Source organism: Pteronotus mesoamericanus, unplaced genomic scaffold, assembly GCF_021234165.1.
Source record: "Pteronotus mesoamericanus isolate MK-2021 breed Mesoamerican mustached bat unplaced genomic scaffold, CSHL_Meso_final contig_58, whole genome shotgun sequence".
Lineage (NCBI taxonomy): Eukaryota > Metazoa > Chordata > Mammalia > Chiroptera > Mormoopidae > Pteronotus > Pteronotus mesoamericanus.
The window spans coordinates 7,366,290-7,393,384 of NW_026555205.1; the positions used below are offsets into that span (position 1 = coordinate 7,366,290).

Genomic DNA, 27,095 nt, shown 5'->3' on the forward strand with positions numbered 1-27,095 from the left:
TGTTTAAAAAGGCAATAGTCGGAAAAGTTATAAGAAAATTTTTCCCTGTGCAACTCCTAGGATTTAAACCATCTGTCACTCATTTGTAAAGGGGGCAGTGATAATTAAAATCTAAATAAAATCTTTTTCTTTGCAAAATAAAAAATATGGAGTCACAGATTAGAGTTCCAGTTGGCTGAGACTTACAGGTTGCGTGTGTCTTGGCAAGCTACTTAGCTTCCCTTTGTCTCAATTTCCTCATCTGTAAAATGGGCTTAATAGTAAGTGTCCAGTGAAGGGTTCATTATTACTGATGAAGTTAAATCTGTAGTGGTGTACACTGTCCCACAATAAATTCATGCTTATTCTAGTTATTATTTTTCTTAAAGTATTTTAAATATATGTCTGATCTTCAAAAATTTAAGTATTAGCACTATGTTTCACTGAGGCACCTGTTCTAGACAATAGTATAGAATAGAAGAAATATTTTCAACAGAACACCTAAAATTAGAATCATAGTGTTTGAGCCTTGGACCATGAAAATTACCTAGTCTGGTATTTCCCAAACATTGATTTTTTAAACCAGTGCTGTTCAGTGAAGAGTTTTTTTACTTGTCCATGAGGAAGTGAGGAAAATAAGGACAACAGGCCATGAGTGTTTCAAAGCTAATTTCTTTTCCATTTAAAGGATTGCTTATTATTATATTTCCTTCTAATTTTGGGGCATTAAACATGTTCTGTATTTTATGAAATGACTGTGATGGTAAGTGGTAGTTTTTTTTTTGTTTGTTTTTATGGTCATACCTGGTAAAAAGTTGACAGTTGTGTTATTCCCCATCACCATCCTTCTTTCTTTATAAATCTGGTCTGTAATATCTTAAAATCTGAATCCAACTTTCTCATTTTACAGATGAGGAAACAGACTAGGAGTTATTGAATTTGTTTCAGTCAGGTCTTAGAGCTCAGCAAGCTGCTGAACCAGGATCAAAACCCTGTATACAATGCTGTCTCTCTTGTATTTCTGGTCTTCTGAGAATTGCTTTCATTATAATAGGTGATGAAGTTGAAACAGAAAATCTAGTAGTTTGTATGTGCTGGCAACTAATTTTGAATTCCAGTTATAAAGAAATCTGAAAGACCTAATGTTTTTATATTGCTAAGTGCTAAATTCTACTGATTAGCCTGTATTAGAAAAATATTAAACATGGTCAAAGATTTTTATGAGCGGGCCAGAATTAACTGTCTCTAAATTCAGCTATTTCGGCAGCATGCTACCCCATGATTGACAAAGGAAGTAGGATATCAGTAAGGTTAGTGTTCCCTTTGGGAAAGACAAAATGGTGCCTTTATGAGGGCTGTAGTATTCAGGCTCCTAAAGTTAACTTATTTACCTGCAGAGAATCGTCTTGCTTTTTCAAGTGTGTTCTGTTCCCTCTCTCCTTCCCTCCCTCTTCCTCCCTCTTCCCCCCCCCCCCCCGCCAGCGCGCGCGCACACACACACACACACACACACCCACACACCCCCACACACACAGATAGATAAACGTTTATAGCAGTTGGCCCATCTACATGTATAAGAAAAAACTATCAAGGTGAAAAGTAAGGGTTAGCAGAAGCATTAGCAGGAATATCTGGCCAGTGTTTTCAGGAGTTTAGAGCCACTTTGGAGTGTCTGTAACACTTTAGAGACTTCATTGGTATAGCTTTGCCTTGACTATCTCAAAATACACTTCAAGACAGAAACACCCAATTCCTTTATCTCCCTTGCCTCACTCACCTTAGTGAAGCACACCTAGGCCAGGTAAACAAATAAACATGAAGAAAGAGAAGAGAATGGAAAATACCTCCCTGTCCTTGACATGGAGACATTAACTCTAGGAGTCCTTTTTCATGGCTACTTATATTTGGCTTCCCATGGCTTCCTTCTTTAGTTAAGAATTCTCTTGCCCCAATAAATTTAATTTAAAAAAAGGTTCTTTAATTTCTGAAACATCAAACATACCCATAATGAAATGTTAAGAATAAAAATACATTTTGAGTCTTCTTCTGCCTTTGGAATATCTATGTTCTTCTTTACTGGTGGTAATATTTGAGGATTGACTGAATGGCCATAAGATTTCCATCTTTAACAGATTTACCAGTCTTTCTGTTCTTTTATTAGTCTCATTTATAAGGTATATTTTATAGTGAAGAACAGAGTGAGCTTTTTTTTTAAACCATGATACAGTTTCACATTATGGTGGCCAAGTAGCTGACTTACTTGTTTTAGTGACTTATTAGGTCATTTTGTAGGAAATGGCCTAAGAATATGTGGTTGTATGATTTTTAACAGTATAAAGGACCAGGAAGCAACATTAACAAAAAGCTAACCTATTAAACTGGTTGCTCCTCCAGCAAATATAGATTATAGGTCATGTGACCCAAAGATACAGTTGCATAAATTCTCCCTGTAACACAAAGATACTCCCTGTGGTATTACTGCTAGTGACAGATTTTTTTTGAACCTGCACTCATGGTTGGCAGCTCACAGTTATATTATTGTATTATAATAAATAGGTAAGATGACAAGAGATAGAGGCTGCAGAGTAGTCCTACCTCATCTATGAGGGGATACATTCCAAGACCCCCACTGGATGTCTGAAACTGCAGATAATACCAAACCCTGTAAATACTATTTTTTCTATATATCCATACCAATGATAACGTTTAATTTATCACTTAGACACAGTAAGAGATTAACAATACCTAACAATAAAATAACTGTTACTCGAACACAACAAGCATTGGTACTGCGATCGTAGTTCTAATGACCGAAATGGCTACTAGGTGACTTATGGGTGGGGAGCGTATACAGCTTAATATGCTGGACAAAGAGATGATTCACATCCCAGCTGGGATGGAGCAAGAAGGCGTGAGATTTTATCATGCCATTTAGAATGGTGCACAATTTAAAATTTAAGAATTGTTTATTTCTAGAATTCTCCGTTTAATATTTTCAGACCATAGTTGACTATGCATAATTGAAACTGCAGAAGATTAGATCACAGGTCAGGAAGGACTACTATATATTCATCACTGGGACAAAACACATTTATTATAACAGTGAGTTAATTTTAAAGCTGAGTTCTGTAATAGTTATTTTTGATTAACATATTAAAATCATAACTGTGTTCCCATAGAGAAAAAGACCTAGTAAATGGAAGGCTTTACAAACAAAATTAAAGTCTACACCATGGCACCCTTAATGCCTTTTATTTTCTTACAATATTAATATAAAGTTAATTATATTGCAACATAGCTCCTGTAAAGTTTGATTTTATTAACCAAATGCAGCCATTCTTTTTTTAACATAGTATTTGAGCTTTCTCCTGTGTGTTTTAAAATCATTTGGAACTTTTTAATAATGTGTGAAAGAAAATAGGATTTTTAGAAAAGCACTCCAACCATTACAAAAGTCTTGGTGATGCAACATCAATGTAGAAATGTGGTCTTTTAAAGTGCAACAGGTATGGTTATCTGTTTAATCTCTTAAACTTTTATAATTGTTTTCTCATTTAAGATTTAGTAGATACAGCTCATCTTTTTCAGAAGGTGAATTACCTCTTTATCATTTACCCTTAAATGATGAGTGACTTGAAAAATGTGATTTCTTAAAAGTAGCACTTAAATACTTAATCATTGATTTTCATATTGTTTTTTAAAAATATTTTTATAAGGTTTTATGTCAAGGACAGATTAGTTTAAGTTGTCCTTACTGCGTGTTTCAACTTGGCAGATGCATGGAACCTTGCTTGGTTTAGTCCATTTTCTAAATCTTCTGAAGAAATTGTCTTGGCCTTATATGACTTCAGTTTATTAGTTTCTCTCTTTCATACTTAAATTGATGATGTGTCTGTCACACACTTCTGGGGATGATTATTTCTTCTTTTAAATTCAGACCTTAATCAGTATGTGGTATTTGTTTCCTTTGTATACTAGAGCTTAATGTATCACTAATGCTTTTTATGTTTAGCCTAACTGCCTCAGAGCATTTGAAGTAACTGGAATGAAATATTTATCATTAAAGTTGTCCTCAAATCAAAAAAATTAAGTAAAATATCATCTGATTTTTCATTAAAACTTCTAGAACTTACTAGATGCCTAAGGGACTTATTTTCCCCTATAAAAAATGCATTTGTATATAGGGCAGATCAGTGCTCAAAATTGTTGCCAAGATTTCTTTATATACAAAGTTCATCACTCTCACCAATTTAGGCCATACTAGTATGACTAGCGTCATAGACAATGCTGCCAAAAGCATGGACTTTAAAATCAGGTAGACCTAGGTCAAGGATCCCTACTTAGCTATGTTATCTTGGGCAAATAAATTATTTAATCTCTGTGAGACTATTACATCATCAGTAAAATGAGACTACCTTAAAGGGGTTTTCTGAAGGATTAAATGAAATAATGTATCTAAAGGAGTGAGCATAATGCCTATCCCATAGTAAATGCTCAACAAGTGTTTATTAGTATGGTTTGCATATGGAATGGTAAACATCAATGCAAACAATCATTTTTTCTGTGACTGAAGATGATGTCCTGTCCTTTTCTGGCTGATATAGAAGTAAATCCATTGCTTCATTTCAAGGAAGCACAACTCAGAGTTCATGGACTACCAATGGTGGGACAGTAGTGTCACTCTTCATATGTGAAAGGCATCTGCAAAAAAAGTGCATATTACAAATGATTGCCCTCATGCTTCTATAATACCAGTCTTTTCTCTCTGTGCAACAGTTTTAGTTTTATGTTTGTATTAAGCAACTAAAAACATTTTCAAATTTATTTTAAGTACCAGGGATTTTAAGAGTACGACATTTCCTAGAATGTTGGCATAGACAAGTAATTTTTTTTAAAGATGACTAAGGTTGCTTATCTTTAGGCTATTGTCTTACATACACTTTTACTTTATAGTTTCAGAGCAATTCCAGGTACATTCTTATTTCAGTCAACAAATTTACTGAATAGCTAACATGTGGAGGTACTGTTGTATTTGCTGAAGGAAGATTCAGCAGCAAACAATATACTCTACCTCAAGGAGCTTGTGCTCTAATGGGGACATTGATTGTAAACATGAAAAGTGAAGCATATGATATACTAGTGATAAGTGCTAAGGAGAAAAATAAAGCAAGAAAATGATTGGAATGCTGGGATACAATTTTAGAGAGAGTGGCTGGGAAAGGCCTCACTGAGAAGGTGATATTTGAGTAAAGACAAAAAAGAAGTGGGTAAACTACGCTATACAGGTATCTTGGAAGAACATTCCAGTTAGACAGAATAGCATGTACAAAAGCCCTGAGGCAGGATGGTATGTACCAGAAATAGCTAGGAACAAGTGTCTATAGGAGAATGAACTACGGGAAAGTGCAGTAGGAGTTGAAGTCAGACACTTAAGAACGAGGGGAATGATTTATGGTGTCATAGTTCCTGGTAAAGACTTGTTTTTCTTCCTGAGTGAGCCATAGGAGGATTCTTTGAAAGGTTTTGAGCCGAGGAATGACATAATCTTACTTACACATTAACTGGGGTACTCTGGCTGCTGAGCTTAGAATTTGCTATAAAGATGGGGGTTGGGAGATTAGATTGGCTATTGTATCTATCCAGGTAAGAGATGACAGTGATGGTAGTGGCTTGAACCAGGATAATAGCAATGGAGGTGGTAAAAAGTAGTCAAATTTTATATCTGTTTTATAAGTAGAGCCAGTAAGATTTGCTGATGAATTTGGTATAGAATTTACGAGAGAGACTGAGGACTGAAAGAGTGAATCTAAGGTCTTTGGTCAAAGCAACTGTAATTTACAGCAATGGGCAAGACTGGGTGGAAAAGGTTTTTAAAGGATGATCAGTGGCTGTTTTGAGCATAATAAGTGTAAAGTTTTCAACTGATAGTTAAATGGATATGTTGAGGAAACACTTGGATATACAAATCTGGTGTTAAAGGCAAACCTGCAGGCTAGGAAGAGAAATTAGGAAGTCATCACTATGAACGTGCTATTTAAAGCTGTGAGACTAAATGAGATCATCATGGGAGTGAGTGTAGATAAAAAAGGAAAGAGCCTAAAGGACTGAGCACTGTAGCTGTTAGAGATCAAGGAAGTTGGGGAGAAGCAACAAAAATAATTGAAAAGGAATGGCCAGGGAGATAGGAAGAAAACCTGAAGAATATGGTTTCTTGGAAGCCTAGTGAAGAAGTTTTAAGCAGGAAAAGAGGTCAACTGTGTTAAAGGATCCTGGTAGGCCAAGGGAAATGAGCACTGAGCTTTAGTTGACATTGGATTCTGACAACTTGGGAGTCATTTGTGACTTTGATCTCAGCAATTTTGTGGAGTGTGGATGACAAAAGCCTGAGTGTAGTGGGTTCAAGAGAAAATAAGAGCAGAGAACTGGTAAACAGCACAGACAAATCTTTTAAGGAGTCCTTAAAAAAAAAGTCCTTAAGAGAAGGAGAAAGAGGTGCAACAGAAGGAATGGTGGCATTTTTTGTTTTTTGTTTTTTGTTGTTTTGTTTTGTTTTTTTGGAGGGGTGCTTTCAGGCTGATCTTTATAAAACAACGCTGATAATGTTACTCCCTTCATTACAAAATTTAGTGGTTTACCATCAACTCCCTATTAGGGCACATTGCCTTGCTTCTTTTCTTCTCAGTTTGGCCTCAGCTCTTAGGGAATGGTTTTTAAGATAACAGAAATAATAGCCCATTAGTGTTATGGCCTTAGAATATAGTTTGAAATTAGGTAGTGTGATTCCTCAAACTTTGTTCTTTCTTAGGATCGCTGTGGCTATGCGGGGTCTTTGGTGGTTCCATATAAATTTTTGAAATATTCTACTTCTGTAAAATATGTCATTGGAAATCTTGATAGTAATTGCATTGAATCTATGGATTGATTTGGGTGGTATGGACATTTTAATGATGTTAATTCTTCCTATCCATGAACACAGTATGTGCTTCCACTTACTTGTATCTTCTTCAATTTCTTCCTTCAGTGTCTTATAATTTTCTGAGTACAGGTCTTTTGCATCCTTGGCTAAGTTTATTCCTAAGTATTTTATTCTTTTTGAAGAAATTGTGAATGGGGTTGTTTTCTTGATTTTCCTTTCTGTTAGTTCATTATTGGCTTATAAAAATGCAACTGATATTAATTTTGTATCCTGCTACTTTGTTGAATTCGTTGATCAGTTCTAGTAGTTTCTCAGTGGAATCTTTGGGGTTCTCTAAGTACAGTATCATGTCATCTGCAAATAAAGTAAGTTTTACTGTTTCCAATTTTGATGCCTTTTATTTCATTGTCTTGTCTGATTGCTGTGGCTAGGACTTCCAGTACTGTATTGAATAAGAGAGGTGAAAGCAGACATCCCTGTATTGTTCCAAATCTTAAGGGGATCACTTGTTTTTGCCTGTTGAGTATGATGCTGGCATTGGGTTTGTTGTATATGGCCTTTATTACATGTATGTGTGTTCCCTCTATTCCCACTTTGCTGACAGTTTTTATCATGAACGGGTGCTGGATTTTATCAAATGTTTTTCTGCATCTATTGATATGATCACATGGTTTTCATCCTTCATTTTGTTTATGTGGTGAATCACATTTATTGATTTGTGAATGTTGTACCAACCTTGCATTCCCAGAATAAATCCCACTTGATCATGGTGTACGATCTTTCTGAGGCATTGCTGTAGTTGTTTTGCTAATATTTTGTTGAAGATTTTAGCATCTATGTTCATCAGAGATAATGACCTATAATTTTCTTTCTTTGTAGTGTCTTTATCTGATTTTAGAATTAGGATAATGCTAGCCTCATAAAATAAGTTTGGGAGCTTTCCTTCCTCTTCAATTTTATGAAATAGTTTGAGAAAGAGAGGTGTTGGTTCTTCTCGGAATGTTTGGTCAAATCCACCTATTAAGCCATCCAGCCCAGAGCTTTTGTTGGTTGGGAGTTTTTTTAATTACTGCTTCAATTTCACTAGGTGTATGTGTCCATTCAGAGTCTCTGATTCTTCCTGATTCAGTTTTGGAAGATGGTATGTTTCTAGGAATTCATTCATTTCATTCAGGTTGTCCAGTTTGTTGGCATATAATTGTTCATAATATTTCCTTACAAAAGTTTTTATTTCTTTGGTGTCACTTGATAACTTCTCCACTTTCATTTTAGATTTTAGGTTTTGAGCCGAGGAATGACATAATCTAACTTACACATTAACTGGGGTACTCTGGCTGCTGAGCTTAGAATTTGTTATAAAGATGGAGGTTGGGAGATTAGATTGGCTATTGTATCTATATTTATTTGGGTCCTCTCTCTTTTTTTCTTGATGAGTCTGGTTAAATGTTTGTCAATCTTGTGTATCTTTTCAAAGAACCAGCTCTTGGATACATTGATTGTTTTCATTGTTTTTTTTTTTTAGACTCTATTTCTGCTCCGACTTTTATTATATCCTTCCTTCTACTTACTTTGAGCTTTGTTTGTTGTTCTTTTTCAAGTTCCTGTAAGTGTGACATTAGGTTGTTTATTTGAGCTTTTTTCTTGTTTCTTGAGATAGGCCTGTAATGCTTTTAATTTCCCCTCTTAGGATTGCTTTCCCAGTGTCCCACAGATTTTGGATTGTTGTGTGCTCATTTTCATTTGTTTCAAGGTATCTTTTGATTTCTTCCTTGATTTTGTTTTTGACCCATTCAGTGTTTAATAATGTTATTTAGCTTCCCTGGCTTTGAGTGTTATTAACTGTTCTTGTGATTGATTTCTAGTTCCATAGCATTGTGGTCAGAGAAGATGCTTGATATGATTTCAGTCTTTTTAAATTTATTGAGACTTGTCTTGTGTACTAACATGTGGTCTATCCTAGAAGACATTCCATGTGCACTTGAAAAGTGTGTATATTCCGCTGCTTTGGGGTAAAATGCTCTGAAGATATCAATTAAGTCCATTTGATTGAGTGTGTCATTTAAGGTTGCTGTTTCCTTGTTGTTTTTCTTTTGGAAGATCTATCGATTGATGTCAATGTGGTGTTAAAATCCCCAATTCTGACTGTATTTCTGTCGATCTCTCCCTTCATGTCCATTAGGATTTGCTCTACATATTTAGGTGCTCCTGTGTTTCTTTTGTAAATATTTACCAGGGTAATATCCTCTCGTTGGATTGTTCCCTTTATTGTTGTGTAGTGTCCTTCTTTGTCTCTTACTATAGCTTTGGTTTTAAATTTTGCTTTGTTGGATATAAGTACTGCTACTCCAGCTTTTTTTCTTTTCCATTTGCATGAAATGTCTTTTTCTATCCCTTTACTTTTAGTCTATGTGTATCTTTTGACCTGAGGTGGGTCTCTTGGAGGCAGCATATACAGCATGGTACTGGCATACAGACACATAGATCAGTGGAACAGAATAGAGAGCCCAGAAATAAACCCACACTTTTATATTCAATTACTATCCCCCAGAGGAGGCAGACACATACAATGGGCTAAAGATAAATTCAATAAATGGTGTTGGGACAATTCAACAGGTACATGCAGAATAATGAAACTAGACTACCTTCTTATACAACACACCTGAATAAATTAAAAATGGATCGAAGACTTAAATGTTACACCTGAAACCATGAAAATCCTAGAAGAAAATAGGCAGCAAAATCTTGAAAATAGGCAGCACTTTTTTTTTAAAATCAGATATGTATCCCTAGGCAAGGGAAACAAAATAAAAAAAAATAAACAAATGGTACTGCATCAAACTAAAATTTTTTTGCACAGCAAAGGAAATCATCAACAAAATAAAAAGACAACCCACAGAATGGGAGAACATTCACCAAAACATCTGATATAAGGTTAATATCCAAAATTTATGAAGTACTTCCAAAACTCAACACCAAAAAAAAACAAACAACCTGATTGAAAAATGGGCAAAGAACCTGAATAGACACTTCTCCAAAGAGGACATACAGATGACCAAGAGTCATGAAGATGCCCAACATCACTAATGATCAGAGAAATGCACATTAAAACCACAGTGAGATACTATCTCACACCTGACAGAATGGCTATCATCAGTAAATCCACAAACAACAAGTGCTGGCAAGGTTGTGGAGAAAACGGGACCCTAGTGCACTGTTGGTGGGGATGCAGACTGGTGCAGCCACTGCAGAAACCAGTATGGAGATACACCAAAAATTAAAAATGGATCTGCCTTTTGACCCAGTGATCTCACTTCTGGAAATATATCTGAATAAACCCAAAACACTAATTTGAAAGAACGTACGCACCCTTGTGTTCACTGCAATGTTATTTACAATTGCCAAGATATGGAAGCAGCCCAAGTGTCCATCAACAGATGAGTGGATAAAACAACTGTGGGACATTTATACGGTGGAATACTACTTGGCTGTAAAAAAGGAGAACATTTTACCCTTTGTAATATGGATGGACCTGGAGAACATTACGCTAAGTGAAATAAGCCAGTCAGAGAAAGACAAATGCCATATGATTTCAGTCATATGTGAAATCTAATGAACAAACTGAACTAACAAGGAAAATGGGAATAGACTCATAGACAGAGAGCAGGATGACAGCTAGTGGGGAGGGGGAGGTTGTGGATGGACGGACTGAGCAAAAAGGAAAAAGGACTCATGGACAACAGTGGTGATTGCTGGATGGAGAGGGGTGTAAGGGGCGTATTTGTTAATGGAAAATATACAATAAAAAAGAATATGCAAAACTAAAAAAAGAATGTGCAAAACTGTTCTTACAGTTTTTGACTGTAAAGGTAAATGAAAGGTAAAGAAAAAAATAGACCATTATAATGATGATTATAGTGGAATGATTCAGTAGAGCAGGAAACATTAATGAGGAGGAGAGTGAAGGAAGAATGGGTAGAGTAGTACCTCTAGGTTTTTACTGTATAGACAAGGTGGCCTGCATGAGTGAAGGGGTTGGCCTTACCTGGTAGCATCACTTCATCCATAATCACAGGAATGGAAAGTACATGTGGCCACATATGCTAGTAGATGGGTAGATGCAGTGGCAGGTGGCTGGATTCTGTGGAATTTCTCTTGGACCTTTTCAGTTTTCTTAGCAAAATAGTAAGCCAGGTTGGCAGTTAAGGATGAGGTTGGAGGGGGAATATTGGTGATCTGGGGAGAGAGAAGGCATGGAATCCTGGAGAGTGGGCCAGTACATGGACTAGTGCAGTGTAGTATGGCCCACTTGAGGGTGGAATCACAAATTTAAAGGGGGATAGTCAGGTTTTTGTACAGCCGAATTCAGCTGTGTGAATACAAGTGATGTTTGGTTGGAGAACTGGGCTTAACCAGGTTGTGATTTAGTGAAGGAAGCACAAAAAGTAAGAGAGAGAAAAGAGTGTTGAGAATATGAGGTCTGTCTGGAAAAAGTTCAGCCATTGTTAACAAAACGAGAACAGTTTCTGCCACATCAATGTAACCTGGAAGCCAAGGAGAGTGGACTGGAATTTGTATGTGTGAACAAGGATGACTTTACTAAACTAGTCAGTGGGGTGGTAGATGCTGTTGAGTCATCATGTGTACTGTGTGGACATCACATTCAAAATGACTGAGCAAGCAGAGCAATGAATCTGTATCAAATTTTGCATTAAGCTTGAACATTCCTCCATGAAAACTATGCAGATGACTGAGCAGGCCTTAGCTATGGGCAACCGGTGATTGGCAGCTTCATCACGACAATACGCCAGCTCATGCATCAAGTCTTATGCAGAGATTTTTGGTGAAACATCAAGTCACCCTGGTGACCCAGCCCCGCTACAGCCCAGATTTGGTACCCCGTGACTTCTGGCTTTCCCTAAAACTAAAATGACCTTTCAAACGGAAGAGATTTCAGACCATTAGTGAGATTCCAGAAATTACAATGGGGCAGTTGATGGCAATTGGGAGAACTGTGTGAGGTCCCAAGATGCCCATTTTGAAGGGAGCTGAGGTGTCATTGTCCTATGTACAATGTTTCTTGTATCATGTATCTCTTTCAATAAATGTTTCTGTTTTTCATATTATGTGGCTTGATACCTTATGGACAGACCTCATGTGTTCCAGGGACTGATTATTATTGCTCATGGAATTTAACCTGGATAAAATGAAGGATTCCACCAACAATACCATGTAGTAGCTATTACAAGCAGTATTCCTGTTTTACATAAGGTGCCACTGGTACAGAGCTTTTCAGTGAGAGGTTATATAAATCTTTCAAAGTTATATTTCATCATAGACATTGAGGTTAGATCCCAGATCTCCTAAGTTTAGTCTACTTACCACCCAGGGTGATACTGGATGTTCTCTCTTAGTGAATAATTCATTTTCCCTTAAAACAATAGCATGGTGTTTAATCTTGAGTCACCAGCTTGTCTTATGCATGTGTCTCTCAGAGTATACTTGTAATCTAGTAAAGTTGACTCTGAAATAATTCAGTTTTCCCCTTGCTTTGGATCCTCAAAGTGGAGCAGCACTTTACACATTAGAGCATTAAAGCAGCTGCTACACTACTTGCTGCTTTTCTTATACATCCTGCACTGTTCTGCCACATTCAGTTACTCATCCATTTGTTCCCTCTAGTAGGATTGTCCTCATTTCCTAATCTTTGCCCTGTTTTGTTGAAAAATAGGCATTGTTCATGCCCACCTCAAATTTTTTTGTGTGTGTGAAATCTTTCTAGATGGCACTACTTCTGCCGTCATCTCTTTTTTCCCAAACTGGATGTAGTCATCCTTCTTTGGAATACCTTTAGCATTTTGTTCTTGTTTCTCTTGTGGGATTTATCACATTCTATCTTATATATCTGTGCACTGATGTCCCTGCCCACTCCCATATACATGAACACATGTACATACATACATGTAAACAAATAATGCAGGGCATATTTTACTCATCTTTGAATTAAGTTCTCAAAACTTACACATAGTAGGTGTTCGAATGTCACTTTCAAATGAACTGATCAAAAGACATGATGATAGGCAACACTGGGCAGAGATTAGCTGTTGGGCTTAAAACAGCGCCAGACTTGGAGATGGGCCTCGGTTACAATTTGCACTGTCTCTTATTTGCTTCTTTGTGAAATAAGGGATCAGACAATATCAGTGGCCAAAATACACATGCTGCCCTGGCTGGTGTGGCTCAGTGGATTGAGTGCCAGCCTGTGAAGCAAGGGGTCGCTGGCTCGATTCCTAGTCAGGGCCACATGGCTGGGTTGTGGGCCGGGTCGCCAGTAGGGGGCATGTGAGAGGGAACCACACATTGATGTTTCTCTCCCTCTCTTTCTCACCTTCTTTCCTCCTCTCTAAAAATAAATAAATAAATAAACAAACCCTTAAAGAAATATGTGCACCTGAACTGGAGGTTCCAAGGAACCACTTCAGGAGCTGTCACAGCCTTCCTCACCAAAGCAGCTCTACTTTTTGCTTTTATCTGTACTTGTCATTTTTTTTATCCTCACCCGGGGGCATGCTTATTTATTTTTAGAGAGAGGGAAGTGAGGGGGAAAGAGGGAGAGAAACATTTATGTGAGAGTGAAACATCAATTGGTTGCCTCTCGTACCCACCCTGACTGGAGGCTGAACCTGCATCCTAAGCATGTGCCCTGACTGGGAATTGAACCCACAGCATTATGGCTTACGGATGATGCTGCAACCAACTGAGCCATACCAGCCATAGTTGTACTTGTATTTTATGTCGATATAAAATTGTATTCAAATGGATGCCACCAGAATTTGGAAACCTCTGGGCTAAATGATCTCTCTCGCCTCTCTTCACCTGAATGTTCTTTGAGACTTGCCAACTGTGTGTGTGCATGTGTGTGTCTGTGTGGGTACCTGCATGTGTTTCTATACTATGAGGATTAAGTACAAGACATTTCCCTACCTCCAAGACTTAAGGCAAACATGTATAAAAGACTAAGTGTATATAACAACATAAATGACTAAAAACATACAGTACAGTTTAAATCCAGCTAGATTTTAAAGCCCTTCAAAAGCTGCCTTCTTTATGTCTTCAGCCTCAAGTCTGACAGTTACTCAAATGAGGATGAGGTGTTACTTGCCTCTTAGGGGCACCTCATTGATTGAACACTTTTGTTTGTTTTCTGGTATTCCCTGAGAGTTTATATGTTGAAATAAGAATTATTTTGTTTTTTAAAAATATTTTATTTATTTTTAGAGAGGGGAAGGGAGGGAGAAAGGGAGGGAGAGAAACATTGATGTGTGAGAGATACATGGATAATCAGTTGCCTCTCACATGCCCCCAACCGGGGACCTGGCCCACAACCCAGGCATGTGCCCTGATTGGGAATCGAGCCAGCAACCTTTCAGTTCACAGGGTGGTGCTCAATCCACTGAACCATGCCATCCAGGGCATGTATTATTTATTTTGAATTAATTTCTTTTTGATACTCCTTTATGTACCAGTAAGTAATTTTTTAATTATTTGTGTAGGTAGGTTATCATCTATAACTATCCTTTAAGGTTTGTAAAGGAGTGTTATAAAATATTTGATATAAAAAAGAAGTGTTGGGGTTGATAGAGTTGAGATCTACAGGTCTATGCTTTATGCTTGGGTGCTCAGATGTTTGGAAATGATGGTATAATCAAGGATCAGAATGAGTGGTAGACATTTCAAGTGATGCAGGAAATTAGAGAGTGGAAAATATTTGTGGATTTGAGTAGTTACAAAATGTTTGATGTTGAGAGGATTGTTAGAAGGGCTCTTGCATGTTGAGGACCGGGCACTGTTATAGACACTTGACATATCTTATCTGAAGAAATGAATGGCCAGATTTGTCAGTCTGAGAAAGCAATTTTTAGGTAGGGTAAATCATAAAATTTGAAGTAATAAGGGCCCTGGGAAATTATCTAGGCCAGGAATTCTCAGTTCAGGGTTGGTAGCACCCTTTGGGGTTCATGGGTGCATTTCAGAGAACTCATGAATTCCCTGAAATTAAGTGTTAGTATTTTGCATATCTTTGGGGAATTGGGTTCATAGTTCTCACTCGATTCTCTAAGGGACCCATTATCTCTAAGTAAGGGCTACTGATCTAGTCTGACCTTAAGCTCAACCATGTGGCTTTACATAGCCAATTTGTGAACAAGATGGGGACTAAAATCCAGGTCTTTTCACTTGTAGTTTCTTATTCATTTCACCATGCTCAGTTGAAGGACATGAACAAAAGCAGAGGCAGAATTAAGCTATCATTTTATATTATTATTGTTGTAAAAGACAAACGACTGTCCTGGGGTGAGTAGTCTGCCTGCCTTTTTCCACAAGATTTGCAGAAGGGTGGGCTTAAATTTGTCTCCTCCAAGTGAACTAATATTTTAATTTTTATGGTTAAAATACAGTGCCACTCACCAAACTAGCTTTCTCAGCTGAAGGCACACTCCCTGAGAGATAGTATCCTGGAGGCTGTTTGTGCATTTCCTTTCCAATTGACACTGTTCTGACCTGCAGTGGGCTACAGTTTTCTGCCTAATCGAATGAGAACTGCTTTGCTGAAGTTGTCAGATTCTGTACTATTTTTGTCTGTTTAGCCAATTAGTACTCTGTGCCTCAGTCAGGCTAGTGCCCTTATTATTTGCGCTCTCTATTCTCCCGAAGTCCTTTCATTCATATCTCTGTATCTTCATGTTGTTCTCGTACCCAGAATGCCCTCCATTCTTTCTCCTTCATTACCAGATCCCTAACATAAGATCCAGCTTAAGTCTTAACTTCTGCATATCCTCCACTAGTTACTCTTGGCCATTTTGTACTTCCTCTGAACTCCTATTGCATTTATTGCTTTTCCTGCACACCGTAACACGTGTTTCTGCAGGGCTTTTCATTGGAAATGTTTCTGTGGTCACCTCTGGAAGTGGCGTTTTGAAAGTTCAGGGTAGGACTCTGGATACCCCCAATTCTTGCTTCAGGCAGAGAAATTCCACTTTAGTTTTATATAAGGGCAGTCTGCCAGGTTTTTATCTGAGAAGTGGTTCACTGCCACTCCCCACCCCCACCCCAAAAGAGTTTGAAAAATGCTGAATCTCTCTGGTGTGCTGATTGCCTCCTAACTGTTAACTTGTAATGGGTAAGGGTCAGGACTTACACTACTTCAGACTTAATACTACTACTCCCAGGCAACTGGTGCAATTTTGAGCACAAAGTGGACACTTAGGAAGTGGTTTTATGATTATATTGCTCTAATTTTTGGCATAGGAGATCATGAATAGCATTATCTCAGAAATTAACCTCACTGAAGAACTCAGAATAAGACTTCTGGGTTGATCTTTGAGAAATAAACCTAAAATGGTGGATTGGTTTTCCCTTTTGGATACAAAACCAAGTCTGATTTAAAGTTGTCTGGTTTACATATACATATTTAAGAGAAACTCATTATAATCATCCCTACTCTCCCAAAGTTTCCAAACTTAAATATCATATTCATGCATTCATGTAAGTATTAAAGTAGTGTTGCTAAACTCACTTGCAGAATGAGGTACAGAATATCAGTATCCCTAAAATCCCAGAAGATATTAAATTCAGAAGTTTATGGCAATAATGATTAAAATGGGAAAAGCCAGTCTTTCACACCAGTTATTTCAGCTTTCTGTAACAAATCAATTATATAATCTAATAAAGACCTGTATTTAAATCAATGGTTCTATCAACTTTTTAATACTCTTTTGTTTTTGTTTTTGTCTTTTTTTCCTGCTCTCTGCCTGGCTTATTGTCTTCACCTGCAGGTGCACTTTATTGTTGGCTTCCAAAGATTACTAATTTTTATCTGTATCATTAAAATTGAACTTCTTGGCTATACTGCTACTCTTACTGCTGCTTCCATTATTGCCTTCTTCAGCAAAATAAGGCTTTCAGAAGCCAAGGAATAACAAGAAATAAACAGCATTTTAGAAGCCTTGCCACTATGAAACTTAAGCTAAATGTGCCCACCATTATTTTGCTGCCTGTCCACTTGTTAATAACAATATATAGTGCCCTTGTATTTATTCCATGGTATTTTCTTACCAATGCCAAGAAGAAAAACGCTATGGCAAAGAGAATAAAAGCTAAGCCCACTTCAGACAAACCTGGAAGTCCATATCGCTCTGTCACGCACTTCGACTCACTAGCTGTCATAGACATCCCTGGAGCAGACACTCTTGATAAACTATTTGATCATGCTGTATCCAAGTTTGGGAAGAAGGACAGCCTTGGGACCAGGGAAATCCTAAGTGAAGAAAATGAAATGCAGCCAAATGGAAAGGTTTTTAAGAAGGTAAACCATGTTTATGCTTTTTCTTTTTTTAAAGGGGGAGGGTACATGTTACTCTATCATAAATCAAAATGCATTTTAAATATCCTTGTGTTCCATTATGGTGCTGTGTAACTAATTCTCAGAAGGTACCCAAAGCTTCTGTATATTCACCTAAGGGCACTTTAGAGTTTTGCACTTTGAATAGTTTTTTTTTTAATTGCTTGTTTGAATAAATTTACTAATATTAAAGAATGTCTCACATTAACAGTTAATTCTTGGGAATTATAAATGGATGAACTACCTTGAAGTGAACCACAGAGTGAATAACTTTGGTAGTGGACTCACTGCATTGGGATTAAAAGCGAAGAGCACTATTGCCATTTTCTGTGAGACCAGGGCCGAATGGATGATTGCAGCACAGACCTGCTTTAAGTACAACTTTCCTCGTAAGTGCCATGTGGTTTTGGAGAGGGAGAGAAAGGGTTTGGCTTACATGTGAAATTGCCCCGAAGTGTTTGAGTTTTTGAATTAAGTGTTCTTCAGTCATTTAACTGCATAAATTATGTTTATAAAACAGTATGTAACATGGTTAAAAGATATCTGGTAAATCCTGTTGAAGATAATAACTTCTAAGAGCTAATATGGCATTTGGCAGCTCGGTGGATAGAATTCAGAATTTTATTTTTTAATTGCATGTGCATTATACTTTAAAGATTGAGGGCTTGGGGGCATTTTTTAGGAAGTGACCCTCAAAATAATCATTTAAAAAATCATTGCTTAAGATAATTCTAGTTCATTGCCATATATATATATATGAATGAATGAAAGGCCTCTTATTTTACTTTATTGATTTTACATGTGAAATAAGCATGTGACAGCTTGAACTGGCATGAGATAAGTTGGCCAGAAAGTATAATTGGGTATATATCTTTAGCCATTGTGCAAGAAATGATTTTTAAAAATTAATAGTCCAGAACTGTCCCTGTCACATACTAATAAGCACTTGGTTATTTGTTGACTGAAATAGAACACTATAGGTGTGGTATAGGAATCAAGGGTTTGCATTTCTAACGAACAAAAATAGATAATATGAAATTAATCCCCTATATATGCATCACCTAACTTTAACAATCAACAGCTCGTGAAAAGTAACTGTTCTTAACCGTGTTGCTGTTTTGGTTACTAGCCTAGAGCTGAATTTCCAAGCCTATCTAAGTTTAGCAGATGTCCTCTGATTCTAACTGATCTGGGTTTCAGTTTATGTTTTCTTTGTTCAATTGTAAAGAGTAGATCTCCTTGTTTACTCCAGTTTAGGCTTGGGAGTCACCAATCAGCATGGACATGAGTGAGACCCATTAAAAAAGCTTAGAAAAAGTGAGAACATGATTCATGGCCTGTCTTCTGATTTGAGATCCTGAAAATGTGAGGATTCTCAAAGACTTATCCTGTCTTTGGTGCTATGCCCAACAGAAGTGTGTATCACAGGGGAGCCCTTGCTGGGATAGCTGTGACCTGTATTAAGAGTTCAGCCAGGCCATAAAAAAGAATGAAATCTTACCATTTGCGACAGCATGGATGGACCTAGAGGTCATTATGCTAAGTGAAATAAGCCCGTCAGAGGAAGACAAATACCATATGATTCCACTCATATGCGGAATAGAAGAACAATATAAACGAACAAAACAGAAACAGACTCGTAGGTACAGAGAACAGACTGATGGTTGCCAGAGGGCAGTGGAATTGGGGGATCAGGCAAAGAAAGGTAAAGGGATTGAGAAGTACAGATTGGTAGTTTCAGAATATTCACAAGGGTGTAAAGTACAGCATAAGGAATATAGTCAAAAATATTACAATAACTAACTGTGTATGGTACCAATTGGTTACTGGAAATATGAGCGGGAATTCTTTGTAAAGTATATGACTGTCTAACCACTCCACTGCATACCTGAAAATAATACAAAATAATATTGAATATAAACTGTAATTTAAAAAAATTAAAAATAATACAAGTTAAAAAACAAAACTTCAGCCAGAACCTATTGGCCTTGACAGTCTTAATTGACTGGTTTTTGATCAGTTGTGGCACTTCGTGTAGTTCTGGGTTTCTTCGGGTTTAGAAAGTTAGAATCCTGAGAATCTGTGAGGAAAATTTTGGACTACCAGGAAATTTGAGGTAAGGTAGAAGGGTAATATAGCAGAGACTATGAAATCAAATTAAATTATAAAATATCTTTGCATCTGTGAGTATACCTATCATTAAAAGCTGATTTAAATAATATACTGAATGAATGTTTATCATTTAACTTTTGTATTTATTTTTATATTGTGTAGTTGTGACTTTATATGCCACACTTGGCAAAGATGCTGTTGTTCATGGGTTAAATGAATCTGAAGCTGCCTATCTGATTACTAGTGTTGAACTTCTGGAAAGTAAACTTAAGGTAAGTATGAAATTTTCTTTTAATCCATGGTGGTGCTATCTGACAGGATGGGAAAATGTTCAATGATTGAATTTACGGCAGGCTCCTATTTAATAACTGGATTTTCTTTCTGCTCAACAGACTGCATTATTAGACATTAATTGTGTTAAACATATCATTTATGTGGACAATAAAACTATCAATAAAACAGAATACCCTGAAGGATTTGAGATTCACAGCATGCAATCAGTAGAAGAGTTGGGATCCAAGCCAGAAAACTGTAAGTAAAGCAGTTAAAACAAATATATTCATCTATTCAAAGTTATTTCAGTAGGTTAGGAAAAGAAGTGATATGAGTGAAAAGTGTAAATCTCTTTGATTTAAAAAGTGTTAAAATGTTTGAAAACTGTCAAGACCTTATATAAATTAAAGTTTTCCCTCCCTTTTTCCTCTAAAAGATAACCATTGTTTTGAAATTTACTGAGAAGTAGAGATGTAATACAATGTATGAGCCTTCATCGTGGTTGCTGTCTAAATTTTCTTTTTTCAAATAACCTATAACCTACCACTTTGGACCTCATGTAAGGAAAAGGTCTCCGGGCTTCTATTTAGTAAACTTTAAAAAAAATGCTTAATTCTCGTGATCTTAATGTTGTTTATAGGTGATAAAAAGCTGTTTGCCAATATCCATGCTTGAATTTATTCTTTTTATTGTATTTTTAATTTTTTAATTTTTTTATTTTTTTTAATTTATTTACTTTTTAAATACATTTGTCTCTGCCTCCCCCCCCACCTGTATTTTTATTTTTTATTTTACTTTTTTCTTATTTTTGTATCAATTTCCATTTTCAGTTACAGTTGATATACATTATTAGATTAGTTTCAGGGGTATACACCCCAGTGATTAGACATTATATAACTTACTAAGTGATCATTCTAATAAATCTTGCATCCAACAGACATAATGCATAGTTATTAGAATATTATCGACTGTATCGCCATGCTGTACTTTATATCCCTATGACTATTCTGTAACAACCAGTTTGTACTTCTTACTCCCTTTTCACCCATACCCTCAACAATTGTCCCATCAGGCAACCATCAAAATGTTCTCTGTATCTATGAGTCTGTTTCTGTTCTGTTTGTTTGTTTATTTTGGTTTTTAGATACAGCTATTGATAGATATGATGTATTTATTGTCATTCTGTTGTTTATATTTCTAATCTTTCTTTTTTCTTCTTAAAGACCCTTTAACATTTCATTTAATACAGGTCTGGTGGTGATGAACTCCTTTAGCATTTTCTTGTCTGGGAAGCTTTTTATCTGCCCTTCAATTCCAAATGATAGCTTTTCTGGGTAGAGTAATCTTGTTGTTGGTCCTTGCTTTTCATCACTTTGAATATTTCTTACCAATCCCTTCTGGCCTGGAAAGTTTCTGTTGAGAAATCAATGGTCAGTCTCATGAGGGCCCTTGTAGGTAACTAACTACTTTTCTCTTGCTGCTTTTAAGATTCTCTCTTTATCTTTAACCTTTTGCATTTTAATTATGATGTATCTTAGTGTGGGCTTCTTTGGGCTCATCTTGTTTAGGACTCTCTGTGCTTCGTGGATTTGCATGTCTATTACCTCTCTACCAAGTTCTCTGTCACTTTTTTCAAATAGATTTTCAAATTCTTGCTCTCTCTCTGTTCTCCTTCCAGTATCCCCATGATGTAAATGTTGGTATGCTTGAAGTTGTCTCAGAGGCTCCTTACACTATCTTCATGTTTTTGGATTCTTTTTTCTTTTTGCTCTTCTGATTGGGCGCTTTTTGCTTCCTTATATTCTGAATTGCTCATTTGATTCTTGGCTTCATATATTCTACTGTTGATTCCCTGTAAATTATTCTTTTTTAAAGATTTTATTTATTTACTTTTAGAGAGGGAGGAACGGAGGGAGAAAGGGAGGGATAGAAACATTGTGAGAGAGAGAGAAAAAGTGAGCGGTTCCCTCTTGAATGCAACCTAACCAGGGACCATACCTGCAGCCCAGGTATGTGCCCTGACCAGGAATTGAACCAGTGACCTTTTTCTTTGTAGGACATTGCCCAACCAATTGAGCCATACCAGTCAGGGCAATTATTCTTCATTTCAGTTAATGTGTCCTCATTTCTGACTGATCTTTTTTTATGCTGTTGAGGTTCTCACTAAATTCTTTGAGTGTCATTATAACCAGTGTTTCGAACTCAGCATCTAGTAGATTGCTTGCCTCCATTTTGCTTAGTTCTTTTTATGGAGTGTTGTTCTGTTCTTTCATTTGCCCATGTTTCTTCGTTTCCTCATTGTGTCAGCCACCCTTGTGTTTGTTTCTATGTGTTAGGTAGAGCTAATATGACTCACTGGCCTGGTAGAGTGGCCTAATGTGAAATGTGTTCTGTGAGGCCCAGTGGCACAGCCTCCTTGATCATCTACACTGGGCACCTGAGGTGCATTCCCTGTATGGGCTGTGTAAACCGTCTTGTAGTTGAGCCTTGATTGCTGTTGACACATCGGTGGGAGAGATTGCTCCCAGGCTGATCAGCTGCAAGGACTGGCTGTAACCACTGACCTCCAACCACTGTGGAGAATCAGCTGTGAAAGGGGCCACCCCGCAGAGCTGGACTTAGTTCATTGGGGTTCTGGTGCCTGCTGAGTCCGCCTCTTGAGTGTATCGCTTGTGGAGGTGGTTGGATGGTAATGTTTTGACGTGGTCTGAACCTGTCCACTGTGTGCAGTGGCTCTGGGCCTCCCTGGAGGTGCAGGCCAAGGTGAGCTGCCCACTGTGTTCTGTCCAGGCACACCCAGCATGAGCTACAAAGCAATCTGCGGATGGGTGCCACTTGTACAGGGCTTAGAGGTGTCCAGGCGAGGCCTAACTGCAGACCAAGGCCAGCTGCTGCTAGTGCCAGGGCCAGAACCACTTAGCAAGAGGTATGGGGCACACTGAGACTAGATTCTTCTTCTCTGAGAGATTTTTAGGAATACCTAAAGCATGAGCCAAGTAGGCCATTCGTGTGGAAAAGCCACTGGACAGCTTGGGTGGGCCCAAAAGTTGGGTGAACCGTGGCCTCAGGGAATCACCAGCGTGGGGCAAACAGTGTGAGCCAGGCTTATGAAGACTCCGATAATGGTGCCTGCCTGCTGGCTGTGTGGCTCTGAGAGGGGAGGGCTCAGAAAAGGAACCATGACCCCTGCTAGCACTTCTGTCTTAGAGAAAGCTGCCCGACCAGTTCTCATCTAATGCCAGACACTTCAGTTCCTCCATGTATGTCTATGTTGCCTTTCAAGCTGCTGCCCCTGTGCTGGAGCTCAGAGGCAGTGAGTCCATCAGCAAATAAGTTCATGTATGGGCCCTTTAAGAGGAATACGTGGGACTCCAAAAGCCCTACAGCTCACTCAGCCATAATCCCTGCTGGTTTTCACTGACGGAAGTTTTGGGAACTTCTCTTCCCGGCCCTTGAAGCCTGAGCTGGGGGGCCTGGTATGGGGCTAGGAACTGTTACTTTACAGGGGTGACCTCTGCAGCTGAAATATATCTCCCAGTTTTAATCTGCCACATGTTGGTATGAGACCAGCCTGTTCCACATCTCCACCCCCCCTACCAGTCTCAGTGTGGCTTCTTAATTCCCTAGTTGTAGGACTTCCATTCAGCCAGATTTCAGGCAGTTATGAATGATGGTTGTTTTGTATTTTATTTGTAATTTTTATGTGGTTGTGGGGGTAGGCAAGTACCATGATTACCTATGCCACCACCTTGCCCAGAAGTTCCATGCTTGCATTTATTCTACTATTGTGGTGGTAGTTGGTATTTCATTTGGAACAAGCAAATCTGCCTTGTAGCAAAATATTTGTTGGTCATCACAACAGGGGATTGAGGGAATTAAATATTCCATTTAAATAGTTTTTCTGTCATGTGCAATGTAAAGATCATGACACTGTACTAGATGAGGAAAGGATTCATTTTGGCAGAAGAAAATGTTGGTTGAAGCTCTTTTTAGCTTATGACTATTGTATTTGGCCATTAGAAACAGGACACATGTTTGCAGTAACAGGTATCAAGTATAACACTCTTCCACTTGGGGAGGATGACATAGGGGCTGACATTTTACCCAACTTGCAAACGAACAAATGAGCTTGCCACAGCTGCTTGCAGACACAAGACTGCTGCTTCAGGGATGAGGGACAGTTTTTCAATCACAGCATATAGTAATACCCAGAGCAGCAGCATTTAGGTTGCTTCCTTGCAACCCAGTTTCCAAAGGGCAATGTGAGGAGGGTTAGATAACACCTGCATATGCAGTGGGTTGTGTTAGAGGAAAAGAACCCTAACTTAGGGAACCCAAATCTTACAATGGGCAGTAAGCATGCCTGTCCTGTGCCCTGGAGAGAGAGATTATCTCTATTTTCCTGGACAGTAAGCAAACAAGCTCTTTGTTTTGGATGGAGACACTCTCTCTGTCTTCCAAGGCTGTTCACTGTGCAAACTTTCTTGAAGAGATAGTTCAGAAAAAAGTCAGTGCCTCTACTCGCAAGATGTGCGGAAACTCAAGAGACCCTTGGAGAATTGTCTCTCGACAGCACATTGACCCTGCAAGATTGGGGGAAACTTGACCAATTCTTCAAAAGGTGTTGGCACAAAACTATGGGGGTATTGGGTCTTCATAACATTAACATGGTAGACCACATATCCCACCTAGTTCCACTCATCTCTACATTAAATAAGACACATTTTTTATGATACTTTATCTCCGTAGATAGTTATTATGATGACAAGAAGTGAAGTGTCACATTGTGTGCTTAGACTGAGAAGAGCTTAACATATGGGGTGTGGCGAAAGTAGGTTTATGGTTGTGAGCATGCGGAACAGAGAGTTTATTTTTGTATTATTTATTAATTATTGTATTTTCCACACTGACAACTGTAAACCTACTTTTGCCCCACCCTGTATGTACCGCTGCTGCATCCCTTAGTCATCAAATGAAAGATCCAGTTCCAATTTTTTTGGTTTATGAACTCTCGACAGTGGATATCTTTAAGGAGCATTAGCATTAACCAATTTAAGTATAACTTTATCTTTGGTTATGTCAGTGGTAAAACCACATTGTTTACAATTTTTATTTTAATTTGTACATGAAAGGTAACTCATTTTCTTAAGCTAATTTTTAAAAATAGTTTATTTTGTGGAGCAGAGATTCACAGCAAAACTGACAGGAAAGCACAGAGAGTTCACATGTATATCCCCAAACCCCTACGTACACACTGTCACTCCCACTATCAACTTTTCCCAGCAGAGGGGTGCATTTGTTACAATTGATGAGCACACACTGACACATCAGAATGACCCAAAGTCCATAGTTTACAGTAGGGGTCACTGCTAGTGGTGTATAGTCTATGGATTTGGACAAATGTATAATGACATGTATCTACTATTATAGTGTCATACAGAGTATGAACTGATTTTTAAAAATCCAAAAATCTTGTTAAACTTTTATTTAATTCTGATAATATATCTGTTTTCTTGGACATTTTGGTATGTCTGGGATGGGAAGGAGGTTACTAGGTTAGCATGATACATTATGTTGAAGTTGAGATTCCAACGTGCTATTTAACACTTAGCATGTTAGAATTTTAAAGTTGAAGTCGCCTTAAAGATCAAGTTAACAACAACAACAACAACAACAGAACCCAAAGAAACTCAGGGAGGTGATGGGTATTCTATTACCCTGATTGCAGTGATAGTATCATAGGTGGTTTTGTATGTTCAAATTATTAATGTGGTGCTTTTTTTATTCATTTAGCAAGCGTTCCTCCAAATAGACCGGCTCCTTCAGACATGGCTATCGTCATGTATACCAGTGGTTCTACTGGCCGACCTAAGGGGGTGATGATGCATCATAGCAATTTGATAGCTGGAATGGCAGGCCAGTGTGAGAGAATTCCTGGCTTGGGGTAAGAGAATCATTCAACCTTTTTTTTTTTTTTTTTTTAAATCAGAGCTCACGTTGGTATTCTCTACTCAATCTAACGTTATTTTAATTGTTACTTTATTATTTGTTGAAACTAATCCTGTTTTTGCATATTTCTTGCCTATTTCTATTACTTTTAAAAAGTTTTAAATGACTTTTTGGTATTCTTTATCCATTTTTTGATTAACTGTTTGTAGAATATTTTCCCTAAAAAAACCAAAACTATTGACCTTTTTTAGAAGTGTTGCAAATACTTTCCTATTCTATTCCTTGTCCTTTAATTTTTTTATATGTATATTACTATATAGTCTTAAATGTTTAATATAGTCACATTGTCAATATTTTACTTTATAGCTTCTGGGTTTCAATATATTACTTCAGGGTAAGAAATATATTATTTTGTATTTTCTCCTAAAACTCCTTAGATTTTACATATTGATTATTAACTCACCTGAATATTTTTTGTATAATGTGTGAAATAGGGCTCTATATTTGTTTTATTTCAAGTAATAGTGGTCCATGCACCTTATTTGTTGAATAAGCCTTATTATCCCCTTTGATCTGAAATATCAATTGAATCATATATTACATTGTTAGATAAATACATTTGTTTCTAGAATGCTCATTTATTTCATTGATCTACTTGATTATTTCCTGTGCTGGTGTCATGTTTTAATTGATGAGACTTTATAATGGATTTAATTTTTTAAATATTTTTATCATGGATCTTGGCATTTAAAAAATACATAAAGAAAATCAATCTGCATTTAAAAGAAAAGAAGGAAGGAACTCCTACCTTTTGCGGCATCATGGATGGAACTGGAGAATATTATTGTAGGTGAAATAAGCCAGTTGGTAAAAGACAAATACCATATGATCTCACCTATAAGTAGAATCTACTCAACAAAATAAAAAAAACAAAATAAACCACAGGCATGGAAACGTGGAGCAGACTGAAAGTGACCAGAGGGGATGGGGAAGGAGGACAATGGTGGAAAGAAGGGGAAGGGACTAGACAAAGAACATGTATGAATGACCCATGGACATGGACAACAGAGTGGGAATTGACTGGGAGAGGGAGGCGGGGTGGGATGGGTGGAGGGGGGCAAAGGGGAAAAAGCTGAGACTACTGTAATAGAATAAACATGATCTAAAAATTTTTTTTAAAGATAAAAAAATGATAAGCTTATTGAGATTTCTAATTTACAATGCCTTTTTAAGATTGGCTAAAATGTTTCTGTTATTTTGTTTTAGACCAATGGACACGTATATTGGCTACCTGCCTTTGGCTCATGTCCTAGAATTGACAGCAGAAATATCTTGCTTTACCTATGGCTGTAGGATTGGATATTCTTCTCCACTGACACTCTCTGACCAGGTGACAAGCTTTTCATTATATTGGCATGATCATATCAATGGATCAAGTTCCATTGTTCAGCTAAGAATATAGCACTCAAA

General features: G+C 37.4%; 1 protein-coding gene across 3 annotated transcripts in view; it reads left to right on the top strand.

The window, feature by feature from the left end:
• The window catches only part of ACSL4 (acyl-CoA synthetase long chain family member 4), a 96,236-nt gene that overhangs the window by 42,546 nt on the left and 26,595 nt on the right, over positions 1-27,095 (top strand). Inside the window, exons 3-8 of one of the 3 annotated variants that reach the window (XM_054580369.1) lie at positions 16,726-17,255; positions 17,503-17,680; positions 19,566-19,675; positions 19,796-19,934; positions 25,470-25,620; positions 26,892-27,015. In XM_054580369.1, coding sequence (XP_054436344.1) covers positions 16,905-17,255; positions 17,503-17,680; positions 19,566-19,675; positions 19,796-19,934; positions 25,470-25,620; positions 26,892-27,015 — 1,053 coding nt within the window. In that variant the 5' untranslated portion in view covers positions 16,726-16,904. The remainder of the gene's footprint in view (positions 1-16,725; positions 17,256-17,502; positions 17,681-19,565; positions 19,676-19,795; positions 19,935-25,469; positions 25,621-26,891; positions 27,016-27,095) is intronic. The other 2 variants (XM_054580370.1, XM_054580371.1) reach the window with 2 other exon arrangements.